The sequence below is a fragment of the Gorilla gorilla genome, chromosome 8 (assembly GCF_029281585.2).
Source record: "Gorilla gorilla gorilla isolate KB3781 chromosome 8, NHGRI_mGorGor1-v2.1_pri, whole genome shotgun sequence".
Classification (NCBI taxonomy): Eukaryota; Metazoa; Chordata; class Mammalia; order Primates; family Hominidae; genus Gorilla; species Gorilla gorilla.
Genome location: NC_073232.2, coordinates 63,597,847 through 63,622,295, shown reverse-complemented (window position 1 = coordinate 63,622,295; position 24,449 = coordinate 63,597,847). Strand labels below are relative to the sequence as shown.

The 24,449-nt window shown below is 35.4% G+C and overlaps 1 protein-coding gene across 3 annotated transcripts in view; it reads left to right on the top strand.

Moving 5' to 3' along the window:
• The window catches only part of PRKG1 (protein kinase cGMP-dependent 1), a 1,413,735-nt gene that overhangs the window by 1,161,491 nt on the left and 227,795 nt on the right, over positions 1-24,449 (top strand). For all 3 annotated transcript variants that reach the window (XM_055354062.2, XM_019034965.4, XM_019034964.4), the window contains exons 6-7: positions 16,138-16,215; positions 24,174-24,268. In XM_055354062.2, coding sequence (XP_055210037.1) covers positions 16,138-16,215; positions 24,174-24,268 — 173 coding nt within the window. The remainder of the gene's footprint in view (positions 1-16,137; positions 16,216-24,173; positions 24,269-24,449) is intronic.

The window sequence follows — 24,449 nt, the reverse complement described above, 5'->3', positions numbered from 1 at the left end:
ATCCCTGCGTGGTCTGACACCTTTGAAACGTGCGTGAATAATCAGAGAGGTGTCCCTGCAATGATTAAACACCAAGGGAAGGCTGCCTTCCCAGTCCGTGACCAGTGCCGGAGTTTTGGGTCCACAGATAAAACATGTCTCCTTTGTCTCTCCCAGAAAATGAAAGGAATTGAAATTAAGAGAAGGGAGAGATTGAAGAGTGGAAAGAAGAAAGTGGTTGAGGGACAGTGAGAGAGGTTGGAGAAGAGAGTAAGAAGAGGCCGCTTACTTGATTTAAAATTGGTGAGATGTTCCTTGGGCTGGTCAGTCTGAGGACCTGAGGTCGTAGGTGGATCTTTCTCACGGAGCAAAGAACAGGAGGACAGGGGATTGATCTCCCAAGGGAGGTCCCCCGATCTGAGTCACAGCACCAAATTTCATGCACGTCCGTGTGAAGAGACCACCAAAACAGGCTTTGTGTGAGCAACATGGCTGTTTATTTCACCTGGGTGCAGGCGGGTGAGTCTGAAAAGAGAGTCAGTGAAGGGAGATAGAGATGGGGCCATTTTATAGGATTTGGGTAGGTAAAGGAAAATTACAGTCAAAGGGGGGTTGTTCTCTGGCAGGCAGGAGTGGGGGTCACAAGGTGCTCAGGGGGGGTGCTTTTTGAGCCAGGATGAGCCAGGAAAAGGACTTTCACAAGGTAATGTCATCACTTAAGGCAAGGACCGGCCATTTACACTTCTTTTGTGGGGGAATGTCATCAGTTAAGGTGGGGCAGGGCATATTCACTTCTTTTGTGATTCTTCAGTTACTTCAGGCCATCTGGGCATACACGTGCAAGTCACAGGGGATGCGATGGCTTGGCTTGGGCTCAGAGGCCTGACAGTAAACATATTGAAATGCTACTGTACCAGTTAGTACATATCCTCTGCTAGTAAACCTCTGACTGCCGCCTCAGCTCATTCCTGAGGCCTCTAAACCACACCATGACCTAGGAAGGGACCTAGGACCCTGTGCAGCCTGTGTCCTTTCTGACTGGTTAGTGCCCTTAAACTGCTACTTATTAAATATTCTGTATACTATATTTGGTATTAGCTCTGGCAAATACACTAATTTCACTTTCTGGGGAAAAAAAACCTTTTCTTCCTTTGTCTCCTAATTTTTGAGAAGCACTCAAGTCTCACCAGTGCACTGCTTCTGAGGAGTTATATGGCATACTGTAGAATAAAAAAGGGGGCAAAATCCTAAATGACTCTACCTTCAGCTCTGAGCAAGACTACTCTCAGACCAGCCTAGACAGAAACAAAAAATCCTTACCATAAGAACCACATCCTCCAATGGGTGAGGAGCCCTTTTCTCCCTCGTGTAATTTAATTCTCTCTACTTTCCATTCTTTATTAACCTCAAGCACTCAAGATGCCCTTTAAACTAAATAGTGCCTTCTCAAAGAGAAAGGTGAAGTGTTTATTTTAAACTCCTAAAGAAGTATAATATTGAGTAAATTCTACATACATTTGACCTGCTCCACTATTTTTGCTATCGGGTTCATGAGAAACTGTGATCAACCTGCTCTTTTTGAGTACTGGATTTATTTTGGTAGAAACTTCAATACATATTTATACTTCAGATGGTGACTCTGAAACACTAAATTGTGTGATTCCCTGTAACACATTTCATAATCCGTCGGGGCAAACTATTTTCAAGTTCTGCTGAAGCTAATTGCCTTTGTAAATCAAACTGTTAAATTTGAATTATAGTTTAATTAGGTGGAGTAGAATGCTTGCTGGTCTACTCTATAAACAGTTTTATTCTGTTGTGAAATGAATAGGTCTGAAATGAACTAAGTTTAAAATAGATTTTTGGTGTTTTGTGGGCCTGCTTTGATATTACTCTTAGTCATTATATTATGTTAGTATGTTTGCATCAGAAATCTCTGAAAGGAAATGGGAACAGTTTGACTTCCTCCTTTCCAATTTGGATGTCTTTTGTTCCTTTCACTTGCTAATTGCTCTGGCTAGGACTTTCAGTATTTTATTGAATAGAAGTGGTGAAAGTGGGCATCCCTATCTTATTCTGGATCTTGGAAGGAAAGCTTTTAACTTTTTCTCCCTTAAGTATGATGTTAACTGTGAGTTTGTCATAAATGGCTTTTCTTTTTTTTTTTTTTTTTTTGAGATGGGAGTCTTGCTTTGTCACCCAGGCTGGAGTGTTGTGGCATGATCTTGGCTCACTGCAACCTCCACCTCCTGGGTTTAAGCAATTTTAAGCAATTCTCCTGCCTCAGCCTTCTGAGTAGCTGGGATTACAGGTGCCTGCCACCATGCCTTGCTTTATTTTTTTGCATTTTTAGTAGAGATGAGGTTTTACCATGTTGGCCAGGCTAGTTTCGAACTCCTGACCTCAAGTCATCTGCCCACCTCGGCCTCCCAAAGTGCTAAGATTACAGGTGTGAGTCACCACTTGTACTGAGGTACATATCTTCTGTGCCTAATTTGTTTAGAGTTTTTATCATCAAATTGATGTTGAATTTTGTCAAATGCTTTTTCTGTGTTTATTGAAATGATCACATGGTTTTTATCCTTAATTCTGTTAATGTGATGAATCACTTTTATTGATTGATAATGTTGAACCATCCTTGCATCCTTTGTATGAATCCCACCTGATCGTGGTGAGTTATTTTTAAAGTGCTGTTGAATTCAGTTTGCTAGTATTTTGTGGAGGGTTTTTGCATCTATGTTCATCCAGAATGTTGACCTATAGTTTGTCATTTTTATTGTTGTGTTCTTGACTGGTTTTGCTATCAGAGTAATGCTGGCCTTGTAGAATGAACTTGGAAGAATTCCCTTCTCTCCAGTTATCTGGAATGGTTTGAAAGGAATTAGTATAGTTCTTTAAATGTTTGGTAGAAGTCAGCAGTGAAGCCATCAGGTCCCATGCTTTTCTTAGACGGGAGATTGGTTATCACTGATTTAATCTTGTTAGTAGTTATTGGCCTGTTTATATTTGCTATTTTTTAATGACTGAATCTTCGTAAGTTGTATGTGTCCAGGAATTTATACATTTCTTCTAGGTTTTCCAATTTTTTGATATATAATTATTCATAATAATTTCTTGTGATCTTAAATATGTAAAACCCTAAGAGTCCTTCAGAAATTCTTAGAATTAATGAATAAATTTACTAAAATTTCAGTATACAAAATCAATATATTTAAATTGGTAGCTTTTCTATACATTAACAGTGAACTATCTAAAAAAGAAATAAAGAAATCTCATTTATATAATAATAGCTTCACACACACAAAAATTAGATACCTAGGAATAAATTTAACCAAGGAGGTGAAGCAAAGTCTCTACACTAAAAACTATAAAGCACTGATGAAAGAAATTAAAGAGGACAGAAGTAAACAGAAGGATACTCTGTGTTCATGGATTAGAAAATTAATATTGTTATATTAAATATTGTTGAAATGCCCATCTACCCAAAGTGATATGCAGATTCAATGTACTTTCTCTCAAAATACTAAGGGCATTCTTTGCAGAAATAGAAAAATCAATACTAAAAATTGATATGGAACCACAGAAGACCCTGAGTAGCCAAAGCAATCTTAAGCAAAAAGAACAAAGTTGGAAGCATCACACTACCTGACTTCAAAATACACTAACAAGCTATAGTAACCAAAACACATGGTACTAGCATAAAAACAGATACACAGATGAATGAACAAAATAGAAAGCCCAGAAATAAATCCACATATCAACAGCCAACTGATTTTCAACAAAATGCCAAGAGCACACATTGGGGAATGAACAGTCTGTTCAATAAATGGTGCTGGAAAAACTGGATATCCACATGCAGAAGAATGAAACTAGATCCCTATCTCTCACCATATGCAAAAATCAACTTCAAATGGATTAAAGACTTAAACATAAGACCGAAAACTATGAAAGTACTAGAAGAACATATAAGGGAAATGCTTCATTACGTTGATCTGGGCAATAATTTTTGAGTAAAACCTCAAAAGCACAGGCAACAAAAGCAAAAATAAACAAATAAGATTATGTCAAACTCAAAAGTTTCTGCCCAGCAGGGGAAACAATCAACATAGTGAAGAGACAGCCTGCAGAATGGGAGAAAATATTCTCAAATTATACATCCAACTGGGCATTAATGTCCGGTCTATGTAAGAAACTCAAACAATCCAACAGCAATAAAAAAACAAATAACTTGATTTAAAAATGGGCAAAAGATCTAAATAGTCATTTCTCAAAGGAAGATTTAGAAATGGGTAACAGGTATATAAAAAATGTTTTTATCACTAATTATCAGGGAAATGTGAATCAGAACCATGATGAGATTTCACCTCACTCCAGTTAGAATTGCTATTATCTAAAAGATAAAAGAAAACAAGTGTTAGTGAGTATGTGGATAAAAAGGAATCTTACTCTTTGTAGGAATGTAAATTAATATATTTATATGGAAAACAGTATGGAGGTTCCTCAAAAAATTAGAAATAGAGCTGTCATATGATTCAGTAAATTCACTATGGGGTATAAATCCAAAGGAAATGAAACCATATATTGAAGTGATATCTGGACTTCGGTGTTTATTGCAGCACTATGAAAGATATGAAATCATACCTTGGCTATTGTAAATAGTGCTGCAATGAAGGAATGGATTAAAAATGTGGAATATATACACAATGAAATACTTTTTAGCTCTAAAAAATAAAATCCTGGCATTTGTGACAACATGGATAAATCTGGAGGACATTAAGTGAAATAAGTCAAACACAAAAAGCTACATACTGCATGATCTCACTTATATGTGAAATGTAAAAGTTTGTTTCATAAAAACAGAGAGTAGAATATTGGTTACCAGGAGCTGGAGAGGGTAGGAGAAAGGGAGGGATGGGGAAAGATACAAAGTTACAGTTAGAGAGGAAAAATAAGTTTTGGTATTCTATTTCACATTTTAGGTAAAAATAATATATATTTCAAAATAGCTAAAAGAGGATTTGCATGTTGTCACCACAAAGAAATGATAAACATTTATGGTAATAGACTGCTAATTACCCTGATTTGAACATTACACATGTATATATATGTATTGAAACATCACATTTTACTTCATAAATATGTACAATTATACATCAATTAAAAGAAAAACTTAAAAAATTTTGAAAAAAAAAAAAAACAAGGATTGAAAATCCATTAAGTAAACAATGTTATTGAAGAGCTCAGTGAAACATAGAAAGAAAACAAAAAAAACCCAAGCATTTGTGGAATTTCAGCCCAGGTTATCCCTTTCTTTGTCTGATATTCAGGGTAAGGATTCAGATAGTCCAGGCAGCCAGTGCTAGGTCAACAGTTGTCTTTGAATCATAAACTCTGAAGGTGTTCAAGAGGCTTAAAAGATAATGATGTGCTCTAACCACCAAAGACACAAAGAACTCAAAAATATTTGAGATTCAAAGAAAGAAGCCAGCAGTGCCAGTTGTACAAAAGCCTATGTAGTCATCTTGCACTGTGAGAAGTGCTAAAAGTTAGTGTGGAAAATTGGGTACTTGGATATACCAAAATGTAATTATAAGTGATTGCCTTTTGTTATAATGTGGGAAAGGTAAGGCAGAAGATTGAGGAAGAAGATCAGAGAGCTCAATGAGGAAACAGATGAACTGAGTCAATGTGTCATTTACTTAAATGGAGATTATACATTCTTTTAAAAACGTACTAGTACTTTCTACCTATGCACATCTTTAAAAGGGAAATAATTTTAAAAACGACAGAACTCCAAGTATTTTTATTAATGATAATTACTAAGAATGATTTGATGTAGAAGCCAAGATACTTCATTGTTCTGAAAGTTTATGGCTTTTGTAAAGAAAGAAAAGTATTTATTTTATCAAAGTGTTGTTTGTTGTAGTAAGGAATACGTTTTACACTTGGGTCTAGTACACACATAATTATTTACATGCACAAACCAAACACTTTTCCAGATTATACTTATCTTACTACATGTGCTTTATTTGATGTTTTCTGTTCTATTCCATTTTTTAAAAATGCTGTTTGCAGCCCTTTAAATAGATTTCTTGATACCTTTAATGGATTGCATAGAACAAGGGACACAGCAGCATACTCCCAGATGGGGTTACAGCTTCTCTTGGTTCCTTAGACACCATAAAAATGCAAAGCTGCCAGTCATTTCTGTTCATCCTGGTGACGGTTCCGTTAATTCCTTTAAGAAGCTTCATCTGGGTCCACTGCAGGAAATCTTTAAACTTTTGTGTCAACTCCAAACTGCTTGAGAGGCAGACATACAGCAATTCTGAGTCTCAGCCAGCCTGTTGGCTTAGTACATTTGGGTGCAAGTCACAAATTAATTTTCTAAATTGTTTACATAGTACCAGTACTTCTTGCCCTAGGTACTTTCACGTCTATTCCTTTCATCCATGTGGGAGCTAGTAAGAATCAATCCCAGCACCTTAATAAGGCAAATTTTAATTATGTGTCTTTGGGATCTGACCATACATAGCTGGTCAGGATGAGGCTTAGGCCTGTCTGATATTCTATCCCCACAATATCTGTCCTATCTAGTGGGGATCAGGCTGATTTATAGAGCAACCTAAGGGCTTTAAATACAAATGGGTACCTCAGTAGAAACAAGGTCCTGAGACTACTATCAAGGTAGGTAGAAATGTAATGATTCAAGGAGAAAGGACCAAGCACAAATGCCTTGTAGCTAGAATATATCACAACACCAGAAAGAGCAAGGCAAAGTTCAAGGTGAAGTAGTTTGAGAAACAATGTTACAGGTAAGTGAGGAATGTTTCATCCAGGGTTGTTATGACATAAAGGAATGTGACAAGGGACAGCTGTGTACATATAGATTCTTAGCAATGGAAGTGACACAGACTCATATTTGTGCCCAGCTATTTGTGTCTTAAATAATCTTGGTGAGCTAGGCAAGTTTGGTGTCTTGAGGGACAGTGATGGGCAGGCTCTCTATCCAGAAGTCTTAGATAACTATACTTGATGATTAAAAGAAAAAAAAAAACAATTTTCTGTCCACATTTGGGTTTCTACCAAGGTGTTTAGGTTTTCTAGGTGCTCTGAGTCAGCCCCAGAGGAATGGAGGGACACACTTCATTGATGATTAGAGCTCTCTTTGTTTGATATCCACATTTTCACTCCTAGGGGCATGACGGTTCTTGCAGGGAGGAGAAAGGCTCTGACTGTGGTTATCTGGAAACCATCCTTCCTTCCCATGGTAGAGTGATCCTGGTGAAACTTTTAAGCAGTCAAAATGCATGCTGATGTTTGCTGAGATTCTGGTTTTGACTCTTTAGGATGTGTTTCTGTATTTCTTCTCATCCACAGGACATTAACTAGGGAGATCTCTGAATTTTGAATACAAAGTAAGGTTGGAAGTGAACTTTACTATTGTGATTTTTTTGTGATAGAGGAGAGAATGGTAAAGAAAACATTAAACTTTAGTTGTTCAGAGGTTGAAGGTCACTGGGTTAATTATATTGGATTTGGAGAATGACCCAATAAAAATAAATTCCTTTCTATTTTATGAGTTATAAGATTCAGTCACTCTGACCTTCTTTTTTTATGTAAAGTACATGCACTCATCATCTGAGCACCTTTACAGGTGTGGAGGTATTTGTACCTTTACAAACACTGTTCTCTACACATGGAAAGCCCTTCCCCCTTCTTCCCCATCCAGTGAGGAATCACTGCCTGCCTCGGAAAAGCTTTGTGTTATAGATTATTTGTATGCTGTTCTATCTCTGTACACTGAAATTTCCCTAAAAATAATAAAACTAACAATTTATAGGTATATCGTGATTACAATATGACAGACACTGTGTTTTGTTATTATTAACTCATTCAGTCCTCACAACAATGTGTTTATGGAGGTATGGTTATATTTTGCAGAAAAGAACATGGCATAGGGAAGTTAAGTGACTTTCTTAGGGTTCCAGAGCTGGATTTGTAACCAGGGAGCCTGCCTCCAGTACCTGTTTAATCACAATGCTATGCTGACTCTCTAATTGTTGACTGTGTCTGGTATATCTTTGCAGCCTCAGTGTCAAGTGCAGTGTCTCATTCATAGGAGGCACACATAAATAATGTTGGTTTAATTAATGAAATTAACAAAAGGCTGCACTCTCCTAACCAGATTGTGTATCTCCTCTGCACCTGAAGTTCAGACTTGGTAAAGCAGGATTTTACACATTAATTTGAGAAGATCTGGAGGCAAGTTATTATTCTGCCCAAGAAATGTGGGGAAGTGTTGGATGTAAATAAATAGAGTGTCCCGAGTGGAAGATGAGATGTAGCACTTAAATAGAAAATCTCTATAGTATGAGAGATGCGTAATTCCTCATACATAATTCCTGATTATCCCAGATGTCCAGTAGGTTGGGACAGGGTGGTGATGGTATGAGGAAGGAAAATTAGAAAAAGTGTTCCAGGATTTATTTATTCTTTTGATATCTTGGTTAATTTGTGGATGATGATATGAGGAACAAAAATTTTCTTTTAGAGGATAGGAAGGAGAGCATATTAAAATTATAGCCTGAATGAAGTTATCTGTTATCCAAGAAAACAGTTCATAGCAGAACAAATCCTTTCGACAATGGTTTTTCCATGAGTGAGAAATGGCCCATTTATGACAACTTTTGTGCACTGAAAAATATTGCTGCACTAGTTCTGTGATGAAATCTGTGGTGACCATGGATTGGAGATCAGAGTGAGAAGAACTTCTGGTTTACAGATGTGATAGCTAATTGGCTCCAGAATAGATTTTACCTAAAACCTTATATTCCAAACCACCAAAATCTAAGGATAGCAATGGTGAGAATTTTATGCTGTTATGAATAGCTTTCAGTCATTCTTGGCATCTCTAGATAATCTAGGATCAGTCATATCTAATGGACAGAGCTTTAACAAACACAAAAGTCCACAGTCAAGAAATGCCTTGCTGGTTGCCTACCTAACTAGCATGGTTTTTGATTAATCAAGCTGTTTGATGATTCAGTTCTACATGAAGAGGTCTTGCCTTTGGAGTAAATCTGGGATATTAGGGAGAGGTAAGAATTTCGTTTGAGGAATTGACTGATTTTGGCCCCAAAATGGCAGATTCCAATATTTTAAATAATGTTCTTCATCTTAATATAGGACTCTTCTTCTGAGATATATCTTCTGAAAGAATGAGGTACAAATCGTGACCCAAGATCATATTGATTAATCTTAACTCAGCAGATTTCCAATGATTATTCTCTGTTTCAAACATTTATTAGTCATGCTTTAGTTGAGATGTACATGAGATATACATGTATATGTATATATAAATAAAGCGGGCATACAAAGGTGGTTTATACTTATTGCAGCTATTTTTATAATTAGTAGCAATTACCATAGTATTGGTAATTGCCTGAATTGGTAATTGGCCTGAATTGCATATGACCTGATCATTAGAATAATGTCAATTATGGATGATCTATGGTTTAATAAAGACTTAAGCATAACTCCAAACTTAAATATAGAGGAAATAATGATGTAATCTTTTATTGATGATCTATGCTTTAGTAAAGACTTAAGCATAACTCCAAACTTAAATATAGAGGAAATAATGATGTAATATTGGGCTGAAATAATTTAGGGTGAGAATTTATTTCAGAATGATATATTGTGTTTTAGTTTATATTAACTGAGATTCAATGAGAGATTACATTAGTCAGAACTGAAAATGAAATTGCTAGTTAAAATATGGTATATTTGATATCAATAACTATGACTGTGATCTAACAAAAGAAAATAAATCATTTATATTCACCAAGGAGTCACCATCAAGGCCTTCAACCACCATATCCAGTGTTGTAATAAGCCTCTGTCACGTGTCATCAAATAAATATGTGTAGAATTTTAAAATAGCTAAATGTACATTTATATATTAATGTTGAATTCTGAGAACCCAAAGGCACACAATATTAACTAGAAAAGCCATACCTTATATTTTAGCAGCAATGAGAAGACAGACTTTTTAAACTCACGAGTTTTAGAAATAAAATTTCAAGTTATTGTCTTTGGGGAAATGTATTGCTTAATTTAGACATGCTGTCAATTTTCTTTCTCTATCTATCCTCCTAATCTCTGATTTATAACTCCGTTTTCTTATTTGAAATGAAGAGGTTTGGGCTAAATCTATCTTCAATCTAGTTATCTTTCAACAAATACATATTGAATGCCTATTTTGTGTTAGGCACTGTTCAAACTGAAGCAATGAATATAGCATAAGACCTCCAGGTAACGGGGGGAGGAGTCACAGATAGCAAGCAAAAGAGTAATAATTTCAGATCATAAAGACTGTGATAGAAGACTCTTCTCACAGGAGGCTTTGCTGTGGTTTGCAGCTGTGCTGGTTATCACGCAGTCATTAAAGCATGCAGGAGCATTTTGGCAGCAGCAAACCTTTGGATAGCTTTCTAATACCACAGAAATACAAACAGGGATACAAAGTGAATGGGGTCGGAGTGCACACTGGTAAGATTGGCCAGAAAAAGGCTTTATGAGGCCCCAGTGATGACAGCAAGATAATGTCAAAAATCTTAAGGAGGAGTGCTAGAGAAAGGACCAGTTGAGTGCAAAGTCCCTAGAAGGGATCCAGCATGGCACATGCAAGTCACAGAAAAAAAGCCAGCAAGTCTGAAACAGAATCACAAGGGTGATAATGGGAGGGGAAAGGATGGAGAAGTGAATAGGGGTCAGAATACAGAGAATTTTACAGACCACAATAAATTGTTTATGATTTTACTTGTAGTAAGAAGCCATTGAAAGTTTTTAAGCAATAAAGTGATTTCAATTGATTTGTTATTTGAAAGGTCACTTTGATGGCAGTGAGAAAAATAGAGGGGATGGTTTGGGGTATGATGAGTAGAAAAGTGACAGGGAGACCAGATAAGAAGACATTGCAAAAGTCCAAGATAAGATTTTGTCTTGAACAAGGGAAAAAACAATGGGGATAGTGGAAGAATATTGGGCTTAGCCCATGAGTTGGAAGTAGAAGCCTTTCTAATAGACTGACTGTGGGCAATATTAATGATGGGGATTAAGGAAGACTACCTCATTTGTGCAATTAGTTTTGAGTCCCTACTATGTTCCAAGCACAAGGTTAGGCACTGGGGATTTTATGTGTGGTGAACAGAACTAGACACAGTTCTTACTTTCAGAGGAGTTAAAATCTGGTGAAAAATAATCAATGCAAGTCAATAAACAAGTACAAGCCTAGAAAAGGGCAATGAAATAGAGCTGTGTGGTATTGTAAGTTCATACAATGGAGAGAACTAATTTAGCCAGAATGTGTGTGTGTGTGTGTGTGTGAAAGAGACAGTGTGTGCATGTGTGTGTGGTGGTGGTGGTAAGGGTGGATATGCCAGGTGAGGGAAGGCTAAGATCTGAAAGAAAAGTAGGATATAACTAGGGAAGCAGCAGTGAAGTATGGCAGTAGGAGTGCTCAGGCCTGCTGGTGGCATAGTCAAGGAACCCATCTCAGAAGGCTGGCAGGGCTGGAGGGCAAAATCGGGAACAGTGAGAAGAGGTTGGATACTATGGCATTGAGCAGACATGGTCTTGTAGGCCATGTTTGAGAAACTGGCTTTTATCTTAATAACTATGGAAACCTTTGAAAGGAAGCTGTCTAATTGCTAAGATTTCTTCTTACTCTAAATTCTGTTTATTTCTTTGACTTAATTTGAAATATGAAAATGGTAGAGCTGTAAAATAACCTTCAAAAACCAGTGAAAGTGCTGGCATTTGATTAACATAATTAGAGAGCCTCTTGAAGAATCAGCATGCAAGATCATCTTCCCCTCAGGTGCAATTAAACGTTTCAGAATAGCTTAGTCATTACAGTCCTGGTGTTATGACACCATAAATACTATCTTTCCCAAACCTGGAATGCCTTTGGCCACTGTTCCATAGGTTGTTCTGTGACCCCTGGATTTTATGAGCTCATGCAACATGGACATATGTTCAGTGAATGCCTGTGTAGGTAAACAGATATTTATATGACAAGTTGAGTTATGAAACACCGTATCAGATGATATTAAGAAGATGATTAGATAAGTTTCATGAATTAAATAGACTAGACTATATCTGGATATCCCCACCAAACTTTCAACTCTTTAAGATGAAGAGATTAAGAATATAAAAAATTTAGAGTAATTGCTATCAGCTGGGGGCAGTTTTGTTCCCAATGGAGTAATTAGCAATGTCTGGAGATAGTTTTGATTTCTGCAACTGGGGTTAGGGTGCTACTAGCATCTAGTAGGAAGAGGCTGGCAACTCTGTTAAACATCCTGCAGCAAAACTGGATGTACAGGACATCTCCCTACAATAAGAACGAATGGCTTCAAAATGTCAATAGTGCTGAGGTTAAGAACCCCTTACTTTCGCTCATTTTAATATATTACAAATAACTTTGGCTTTCTGAAAGAAAATAACTATCACATGGATAGGGATATGCTTTTTAAAAGGAGATGGATGAGGGGAATGAGCTCACATAGGTTAAGAGTTCTTCAATTTTTGGTGCTTTTTATTTGCATTTTTCTACTTTTTCCAAAATAATTGCATATTCACTAGTATTATTTGATCATAATGAGCTGCTTATTCTCCTCTTTCTGAGGTGTTTTTAACCTGCTGAACATTGGTGACCTCTTTATCCTTCTGTTGGGGCTCAAGAATCCTCCATGGAGAAGCTCTTGGGAAGTCACATGTCTCCCAGACTGTGCTCTCACACATATAGCCCTGTACTTATATACAGGAAAGCATTTTGCATGCTGGATTATTCTGGCATTGTTGAGTGATCTTGAATTAGGAACCAAGTGAGAAACAAGACAAAGAGTAGGATAAATGGAGGCAAAACATTACCATTATTACTAATAAAATCTGGGTTACAGGATGTACCTTAGGTATGAGAGCCAGCTAGTCTTCCCAAATTGAACCCTATCATTGGGCAGAATTACCTGCCCTGTCACAGAAGCTCAGAGAGGGGCAAACTTCACTATTGTGAAGAGAAGGGCCTTTCCCTGGAGAAGCAGCAATGCCAGCCCTCTGTGGGAAGCTCCCTTCCATGAGGAAAAGAAGAGAAGTTGAGATGAGCATACATAGCTGTTTACTTCCAAGTTTATCAATCAGATGAGTCATGCCACCTCTCCTGGTGCAGAGTGAGGAAAGGGGAAGAGAAAGGTACTTAGCTTTACTAATTGAGCTTCATTCACGTGGAAGGAAGTATCAAGAGTGGGAAAGATGTTCTTCTCTCCCCCTTGCCCCAAAGCTACAACTGTAACTCTGCTACTACCTTTGCTACCCAATACGGTATCTACTATGTGTGACTATTTAAACTTTAATTTATTAAAATTAAATAAATTTAAAAATTCAGCTTCTCAGTCACACTGGTCATATTTCAAATGCTCAGTAGCCCCATGTGTCTTGTGGCTACCATATTGGACAATACAGTTATGGGACATTTCCAGTGGATGGAGCTATTATGAGATTTTACCCTATTCATCTTTGTATTATCAATGCCTATAAAAAGGCCTGACTCTAAGGCCCTCAGAAATGTTTGCTGGAAAGGCACACTGGTTCATGCCTACAATCCTAAGACTTGGGGAGGCCAAGGTGGGAGGATCACTTGAGCCCAGGAGTTTGAGACCAGCCTGGGCAACATATAGGGAAAATCTATCTCTACAAAATAATAATAATAATAATAATAATAATAATAATAATAATAATAATAATAATTAAATTAACTGGGCATGGTAGTGTACACCTGTGGTCCCACCTACTTGGGAGGCTGTATTAATTCATTCTCATACTACTGGTAAAGACATACCTAAGACTGGGTAACTTAGAAAGAAAAAGGTTTAATGGACTCAACATTCCACATGGCTGGGCAGGCCTCACAATCATGGCAGAAGGCAAAAGACACTCTTACGTGGTGGCAGACAAGACAGAATGAGAGCCAAGCAAAAGAGGAAACCCCTTATACAACCATCAGGTCTCATGAGACTTCTTTTTTTTTTTTTTTTTTTTTTTGAGACGGAGTCTCGCTCTGTCACCCAGGCTGGAGTGCAGTGGCGCGATCTCGGCTCACTGCAAGCTCCGCCTCCCGGGTTCACGCCATTCTCCTGCCTCAGCCTCCCGAGTAGCTGGGACTACAGGCGCCCGCCACCGCGCCCGGCTAATTTTTTTGTATTTTTAGTAGAGACGGGGTTTCACCATGTTAGCCAGGATGGTCTCGATCTCCTGACCTCGTGATCCGCCCGCCTCGGCCTCCCAAAGTGCTGGGATTACAGGCGTGAGCCACCGCGCCCGGCCGAGACTTCTTTACTACCACAAGAACAGTACGGAAGAAATGGCTCTCATGATTCAATTATCTCCCACCAGGTCCCTCCTACAACCTGTGGGAATTATGAAAGCTACAATTTAAGATGAGATTTGAGGTGAGAGGATCACTTGAGCCTGGGAGGTCAAGGCTGCAATGAGCCATGATCGGGCCACTGCAACAGAATGAGCAACAGAATGAGACCCTGTCTTAAAAAGGTGTTTGTTAAATGAATACATGAAAGTGGACCACAGCCATTTTGTTTTTCAAATCTGCATGTTGTAAAATTCTTTCCATTTTAGTGCAGCATAGATATCTTGTTAAATGAAATCAGTTGAAGAATATGCATTCTATAATATTATTTTTATTTAGAAATAATTATTTGTATGCATGTGTGTGTGTGCAGGATGGGTTGGTGGTTGTTAAAAGCATGGAAAGAAAGTCTTGAAGTGTACATATCAGACTGTATATATCATCTGGTGGTTGAAACTGAGGGAAAGGAATAAGGAATACCTTTTTTATTTAAAAATCTTGTTCCTAGAAAACTGAATTACTTTTGAGTAAAAAAGCTAGCAAATTAGGTAGTATGTTAACTTTCTAGACACTCTAAGAAAATAATGGCTCTTTTCAATGTCAAGTATTAATGAAAGGCAATTTTAAGGCAATCTTAGCACTTTATGTGTTAAGGAAAACTGTATTGAAGCATAAGGACAAATAACAACCATCAGTCTAATGGATATGGCATGTAAACCACGAATTCTGTTTTGTTAGGAGTGTGCAAAATAATGTTTTATTTCCCAAAAATATAGCTTCTCTGCTATGCTGCAGAGAAGGATAGGGCCAGATGGCACAGTTCTCATCTTTCTGTTAGACCGCTTGACCCAGCAGTATACTTTCTCTGACCTCTCCTTATTGAAATTACTTTTGTTCATTGCAGAAGTAATCTTCACCCTGGAAACAGACCTAGTTGTGGTGTCCGTGTCAGAATACTGATATACTGACTGTGATAATCCTTTTGCGGCCTTACCTCACTCCTCGTTTGATAGTTTATAAGCTCACAGATGCTGGACCAGAATTCAGTCCATAAAATTAAGACATTCCATTTGACAGGGCCAAATCTAAACTGCTGAAGCAAGAACACTAAAGCATGAAGTGGTGCCTTAGAAAGTAACTAGGGTCGTCTAACCCACAATAAAAAATCAACCTGGTTTCAAAGGAAGATTTTTGCATGCTGCAACAATTTCTTAGGAGAAAAAGGCTCTAATTATGAAAATATAAAACTCAATGAGAATGACAAATAAAATAATACAGAATGAGTAGTTCTATATTATTAGGAGCTCTGCTATTTTGTTTCATGCTCAGTTGATGGGAGAAAAGAATATTTTCATCAAACAATCGAAATGAATGAATTTAAAGGTATGATATAATCACCTAGAAAAATGACATTAAAAGCAGTCTTGAAAATGAGCATTATAGCACACCAGCATGGCACATGTATACATATGTAACTAACCTGCACATTGTGTACATGTACCCTAAAACTTAAAGTGTAATAATAATTAAAAAAGAGCATTATAGAAATGATATCTTTGTAATTATTGCATACATTGACTAATATTCATTATTAAATCATGATGGTTCTAGGCTTGGATAAAATTCCATTAGGATGAATGTATCCCTGGGGGTTGATATTTGAAGAGGCTGAGCTGTTTGGTAGCTTACTCCTTGCTTAATTTTTTTTTCTTATTGTTTCTACTTTTCAGACCCACTATGAAAATGGAGAATATATTATCAGGCAAGGTGCAAGAGGGGACACCTTCTTTATCATCAGCAAAGGAACGGTAAGCTTTGGTGGCACAAGACAGTGATGCACTAGGGGAGCCTGGGGTTGGTTAGTAACTCCAGTAGGAACACATGCAGAGTCTTGTGCTATATGAGTTTGTTCCATTTTTTGACACAGAGAGGTATTAGAGAATGGATCTTACAAAAAATGATGCAGGAGGGAAAAAAAGGTGTAACTTTGAAGACCAGTAAGTAGCCTACTTGCTAATAATCATAATATTAGATGACACTGATATATTTGTGTGAATAGAAAGATCTCCATAATTAAAATAATATAATAAAAAAGAAAATACTGGCTGGATGTGATGGCTCATGCCTGTAACCTCAGCACTTTGGGAGGCCGAGGCAGGTGGATCACTCGAGCTCAGGAGTTCAAGACCAGCTTAGGCAACATGCCAAAACCTCATCTATACAAAAAATAGAAAAAATTATCTGGGCATGGTGGTGCATGCCTGTCATCCCAGCTACTTCGGAGGCTGAGACAGGAGGATTGCTTGAGCCCAGGAGGCAGGGGTTGCAGTGAGCCAAGATGGTGCCACTGCACTTCAGCCTGGGTAGCAGAGCAAAACTTTGCCTCCAAAAAAAGAGAAAGAAAGTACTTAGGTCACTTACAAAATTCATCAAGTCATTAGAAGCAGTAACATTGCTATAATGAAACATCTGGGCTTTGAAATCAGATGGCCTAAATTTTAATCCTGTTACGAAGTTTAGTCATTTTAATGCCCTTAGGCAAGTTGCTGAATACTCTGAGGATGATAAGGATAGATATACATTAATGTTTTAAGTTATTTTCATAAAGAAATATTGATAGTAAAAACTACTAAAGGTGATAAATTATAAAGGAAGGGGTAAAAATGGGGTAGACAAGGGTTATGAATGAAAAATCATACTTTATTTCTAAAACTTTTAATTTTTCAACAATATGAATTTATTTATATCTTAAAACTAAGAAATTGAGTGAATTGGAAAATAGAATTTCTTTTAGATTAATGCTATACTATTATATTACTAAAATACCTTAAATTTATTTCCCCAGTAAAGCTATAATCATGTTTGTGTTTGTGTCATATGATAACCTATGATTTAAACTTATGTTTCTTTATTATGTATCATTACAAGGAATTCATATCTCTGTATGTACTAAGTATAGAAAGAGATGGAGAAGGAAATGCGAATAGAAAGGAATTGATATGCCAGTTTCCATTTTTATAATTATCACTTTATACATGAAGCATATTTATTTCCTCTAATTTAACAAAATGATGGACTGTAACTTATAGCTCATATATAGAGAGATTTACAGAGCTACAGTGAATAGAATGCAGTGGAAGATTATAAGTATTGTTGGATCACAATTTAGATAATTCTCCTTGGACTACTTTTGGATCAAGTGTATGCATATGTCAATATTTACACCAGTGGCATGTCACACAAAAATGAAGAAAACAATATTTATATTTTTATTATTCCTATTCTTTTGACTGATCTCTGAATGCCTGGGATAGAAGTAGAACTCAAGGCTGACTTCTTAAAAGGTATCATGAAATGACATGTCTGACCATGGTTATAGTTAAAATTATATCTTATATTTTCCAGTGTTAGAAGATAAGAAAATTTTAATATTTTGTAGTTTATATGATAGATTATTAGAGTTTATCATTTATTGTCTTTTTGTTTAGATTGACTAAAGAATCAGAGAAAATTGAAAATCTCCATGGATGTAAATTATTCAAAAAGTTGCATAGGGAATTTGTCCTGACATTTTAGATTTGTTTTTTCTTTACTACATTGCTAATTCTTCGCTATGATGCAATGATGTGTTTATCCTTTGAGATGGATTTCTGACAGTCTTTTGTTACCACCCTGTTAGTGTAAATTTTCCTGCCTAAAAGTAGTGCTTTGTAACCAGTTTCAGCTGAAGACAGGTGCATTAGTCATGCCTTTTTACGAGTTTCGTAGTGAGTATAAGTAGAAAAACAGTGTGGAAATTACACCACAGGAACCAATTCCCTTGGCAATATTTCAGAGCACTCTGGGGATTCTGGGAGGGAAGTAGTACTAATATATTAGACTCTCTTGACACATTCAAGATATTTTACTTTAAACCAGACATAAACTTCTACTAACTTACTTTTTTAGGTCACACAAGTTAGCTGCTATGATTCTTGGTTATGTAAATTACATAATAATTGTATTAATTTTATTCATTCTAATACTAATATATTAACAATATTAATTATATTAGTTCTAATTCTAACATATTAAAATCATTAAGAATATGTCACCATATACAATAATTAGAATATATTAAGTCTTAAGAAGCAGAAGGTGAGGTCAGCATACTTAAGTCCCAATGGCAAAGAGCAGGAAAGAGAGGTGAATAATAAGAGAGTAGGCTCAGTTGAGCAGGCAAATAAGTTGTAGAACTGGAATTTTCTACAATTATATGTTATATGTTTTGTTTTAGGTGTACAGATGTCAACTTGTTTTCCCATGCATTTAAAAAATGTATAAAGGATAACCTTGGCCAAGATCTGTTTCTTGCTACCACCAAACTGGCTTTTTCTTAGAAAATGCTGTGAGATAGAGAGACACAACAGGGGCTGCCAAGCTACAAATGAAATTCCCCTTGTTCAGTTCCACTTATTTAAGTGTAAAACAATTTTTATTCTTCCATTAAGCACATTCACACAAAGAGAGAAGCATTATAAAATAAGCTTTGCCGTACTTGTTTTTCCCCCATTAAGCCTGTGCTATCTGATTTTTCTAAAACCTGAGGCAGAATGCTTGCAGTGATGATGGCTAAAATACTGGTGCTGCCTCCAGTAGAAGCTCAGTTAGTTCTCTATACTTCAATCACTCCATTCCAGTTGCCTGGAAACGTGAGTTGCTTCTCCAACAGTGAACTATAAAGCACCGAAGATTCCTGCATATGTCCCTGCAGTTGTGTCACATCATAAAATGAACTATCTCTTTATAAATAAATCAAACCAAAATCGAACAGGATGGGTAAGCAAAGTTGCAGATTTTTAATAATAGCTCAAATACATTTTGATTTTTCTGATTCCATTCAACATACCTCGTATCCTACCATTAGAAAAAAATGTGATTCAAAAATTCTTGTCTATCAAATGGCATTTAAAATCACATGGCTTTGCTTCATAAAGTTAACAAGTATTTAAACATGCCAATTAAATATGTTGCCTTAACACAATGCTCAGTGATTTTTAATATAAAAAGTGTTCCGTTATGGAAATTTTATTTGCATATGTATACATATGTTTATGTATACATTATGGTGAAACCTCTGAGAAACATTTTTTTAAATATCAAGAACAAGATAAAGATATACATTATTACCAATTTTGTTTAATGTGGTACTAGACATCCCAAATACTATAGTAAGTTAAGAAAAATAAATAATATTTGGAAATAAAGAAACAGTAATTATTTATACATGATATGTTTTTAGTTTCTTTTAGGATTTTATGTAGACATATATATTATTAAAATTAATAAGAGTTTAGCAAAATCAGCATTATTCAGTACATTTTTCTTTATTAATGGAACTGTTCTATATCTCTACACAACCCAATATAATAGCTATTGGTCACACTTGCTATCTAAAGTAAAATTATCTGACTTAACTTTAATGTTAATTTCTCAGTAGTAGTAGCCACATTGCAATAGCTGCTAGTAGTAGCTGTCTTGGACATTATAGAACTGGATATTTTACTATAAATGAATATTGAAAAAGCCATATCATTCAACATATTCTACCATCTACAGTCTAAAGAAAAAAATCACATTATCATGCCAAATGATGCAGTGAAAGGGTGTGACAAGTATAACATCCCTTCATAATAAAACTTCTCAGCAAACTGAGAATATAAGAGAATGTTCTTGCCCTGATAAGTGGTATCTACAACATGCCTACAGTTAACATACTTAAGGTGAGAAACAGAGCAATCAATAAATGAAAGTAACTGACAACAAAAGGAAAGTCTTTTCAACAAATGGTGGTGGAACCATTGGTAATCCATGGACCAAAACAGGGGAACCTTGACCTAGACTTTATACCTTATATAAAAATTAAATGAAAATTGGTAATAGATTTAAAAGTAAAACATAAAGCTATAAAACTTTCAAGAGAAATGTATGACTTGCAATTAGATAGGAAGAGTTCCTAGGCATGACACCACCAGGCACAATCCATAAAGAAAAATGATAAAGTGGGCTTTATCAAATTTAGAAACTTTTATTCTGTGAAAAACACTGTTCAGAGAATGGAAAGACAAATTACTAACAGGGAAAATTATTTGAAAAGTACACGTCTTGTAAGGGGCTTGTATTGATCCTATCCTTTATTGATCCTATATAAAAAAACACCTAAAAATCAACAAAAAACACCAAAGTACCCACTTTAAAAAAAAGAATGAAAGACTTGAACACATCAGCAAACAAGATACACAAATGGCAAATATGCACATGAAGAGGTGTTCAAAATGATTAGTCATTAGAAAAGTGCATATTGAAATCCTGAGATACTACTGCATACTTAATAGAATGGCTAAATCTAAAAACAAAAATTAACAATATTAAGTGCTAGTGAGGATGCAGAGCAACCGGTATTCTCAATCACTGCTCCTGGGAATGCAAAATGGTAAAGCCATTCTGGAAAACAATTTGCAGTTTCTTATAAAGTTAAATAAACATTTACCGTATGACACAGCAATTACTCTTTGTGATATTTATTCTAGAGAAATGAAAATATAGCTCACACAAAAAACTCTGCATCAGTGTTTGTGGCATCTCTATTCATAATTGCCAAAACTAGAAATAAACAAATTGTGTCATATTCATTCAATGAAATATTAGTCAGCAATAAAAAACATAAACTATTGAATCTTGCAACAACTTGGATGAACCTTAAAGGTCTAATGCTGAGTAAGAAAAAAAGGCCTGAAAAGGTTAAATATTGTATTATTTCATTTATATGGCATTCTCAAAAAGATAGAATTAGTTTGATGCAGAACAGACTATAGGGGTGAGGAATGAGAAGGATATGACTATAAATACATAGCATGAAGGAGTTTCTGGAGGTGATGAAATTGTTCTGTGTCTAATTGTTCTGGGAATTAGACAAATCTATCCATGTGTTTAAGTTCATACAACTATATTCCAAAAAAGAAGTAAATGTTACTATATGATAGAAGTAAATTTTACTATATGATAACTTAAAAATTCATGTACATTTCTAAATACTGTAACATGTAACTAAAATATGTTTTTAAAATACCATTTCAAAAATCAAGTATCTAGGCATATCTATAACAAGAAAATGTTCGAGTCTTTTAAGAAGAAAATTTTATTTAAAATAGTATAATGAAGAGCAAAACACCAACATGGCAGAACATTCAAAAGAAAGAGAAACATATTGGGAGTTACTACAGTAGACCTATTATAAGGTTCAGGTAATGGAAAAAAATGTGGACTTAATTTGACTGAAAACCAGACAAATATGTCAGTGTAAGAACGGTGAGCCCAGATAAAGATCCATGATAATATGGAAACTTGATTTAGGATGGCATGGACATTACAGGTATCACAACAATTGGTTATGCATAGGGACATAAATAAAATTGGATCCCTAGCTCACACCATACATAATGCCAGTTTCAGATGTAAATGTGAAAAGAAAAATTAGGAAAAAATTAAAAGATAATTGGGATAATACTTCTATTATCTTGGGATAAGAAAGGATTTCTGAATAAGATATTTTAAAATGCAAACAATAAAATATAACATGGTTAACTGTAATTACATTAAAATTAATACATGTGTTCAACAGGACACCATAAAGATGATTTAGACAAACCATAGTCTTGTGAATGAACAACAACAAAAATAAAGATAATCAGTCCAATAGAAAAATAGGCAAAAAGCATGATCAGACATATAATCAAAAGAAGCACAAGTGGCTCAAAAAATAAGATGATAAAATCTCCCACCTCTATTAATAATAAGGGAAATGCCATCTAATACCTACCTTTCTGGAAAAAAATCAGTCTGACAATATTAAGTGTTGATAACAATATAATATAATATAATATGCATTTTCATCCATTGATGGTAGGAATGTAAGATTGTACCAAGAGTGAGTTAATACCTAGCAAAATGGAAGATGCATATACTTAATAACCTTGTTCTTTATTCGTAGATGTTGGCCCTAGTGAACTCTTACCTATGGACACTAGAACACATGCATAAGAATGTTCACAGTAAGACAGTTAATAGCACCATAAAAACAAAGTATAACAAAAATAAAACTGGAAGCAACCCACATTTATATCTACAGAATTAGTAAATTGCATAATATTCATATAATGGAATGCTGTTTAAACAAAGAAAATAAATTTTAGCTTTTATATGAACATGGGTGAATGAAAACCTCAAGAATAAGGGCCCAGTAACCTTTATTTTAGATCAGACTCCCTACTGAAGTTTCTGCATCTATAAAAGCCTCTTCAGCATGCAAATTAGTGTCTCTGTGATACAGCTTAGTGGTCACAGAGACACAGCTTAGTGGTAAGTAAAAGTGTTAAAAACTGAATTTCCATGGTTTTGAAACACTGTGTGGAGGAGTAATCAAATGGATCAGTGGAGAATAATAATTGAATTTCCTCCACCTTACACAGACCTTCTTAATACTTATAAAAATTCTGGTCTTTGACATCTAATCTCTAGATTCAGAAACTTGAAGCACAGTATTATTAAATGTGTTTAAGTGTTTGGCATTGTCTCAAGAAATTAGTTTTTTTACTTCATCACATTTTCCGGGTAGGTGAATTTTAACTAACCTTTCTGGATGACACATAGACAGTTTTGTGAATGTTAGTAGAACTTGAGGGAGAAGTGAATTAACACAAAGGTACAAGTTACTCTATTTTTGTTTTCATTCATGCAACAGAAAACATTATCACTTGCCTTCTGTTAAGTCACAAGTCCTGTGTGTTCTAGGCTATCTATCTTGTTAGTAATGACACATTCTGTTAAAACAATTTACAACTATTTATTGAGTGCTTATTATAATTTGTGGAGAATGCCAAAGAAATACAACTTTCTTTTAAGGGCATTTTATTTATTATGGTAAAAAAAGGGCCTATATGTAATTTATATATCTTTAGAAATAGAAATCCTACCAAATGAAGCATGTGGATTATGAGGGATATAGTCAGTTACAGCCATGCAAGAAATCTTTATGAAAATGAGATGTGTCTTCAAATGAAAGCTGGATTCTTCTCAGGGAAAGGGACAGGCTTATCCTAGAGAAACTAGGATATGCATATGGAGGCATTTAGAAGGATGTTCATTTCAGCAGAATGAATAAAAGAAAGAAAAAAATTGAAACAATATAATTGCCAATTTATAGGATATGGGTAAGTAAATATATTTACATAATGAAACAAAACTCATACGTTAAAATGAATGAAATAGATTTATACCTAAGAGCATGGAATAAATAATTAAAACAATATTAAGAGAAAAAAGTAAGCTGCAGAATGAGGAATACTACTTATGTTATTAATATATTTAAAAAATACATGTACATAAACACATAAAAAGATGGACAGAATGCTCACCAAGTTCATTATAGTGGTTGCTTCATAAAGGCAGGAAAATTAGAATAGAGATGAGGAGTGAGATCAAATTTACTAGTAATGTATTATTTCTTTAAAATAACTTGAAAGGATAACAAAATATTTGGAGGTAAGCTCTTGTGGTTTTCCTGGGAATTTGTGATGTTGTTCTTTGGTCCTTTTAGTGGTAATTTAAATGCTTTTTCGTTATAAAAATAAGAAAAGAAACAAGAAACGGAATTAACTTCATTAATTAGTGTTCCTTTGTCCATTGTGGGTAAGCAGTGGATCTAAACTTTCGTCGTTTCTCTTTGCAGGTAAATGTCACTCGTGAAGACTCACCAAGTGAAGACCCAGTCTTTCTTAGAACTTTAGGAAAAGGAGACTGGTTTGGAGAGAAAGCCTTGCAGGGGTAAGTAGATCACGTGTTATACAGGTTTTTGTTTGAATGCTACATAAATTTCTGTCTGAAATTTTGAGATCCTAGCACAATAGGCTTTTTATTTAGTGCTTATCCCAATATCAAATATGGACCCTTGATGATAAATAGATTTTTATTTATTTTCAGCTGGACTTGGAATCTGTTTGAATAG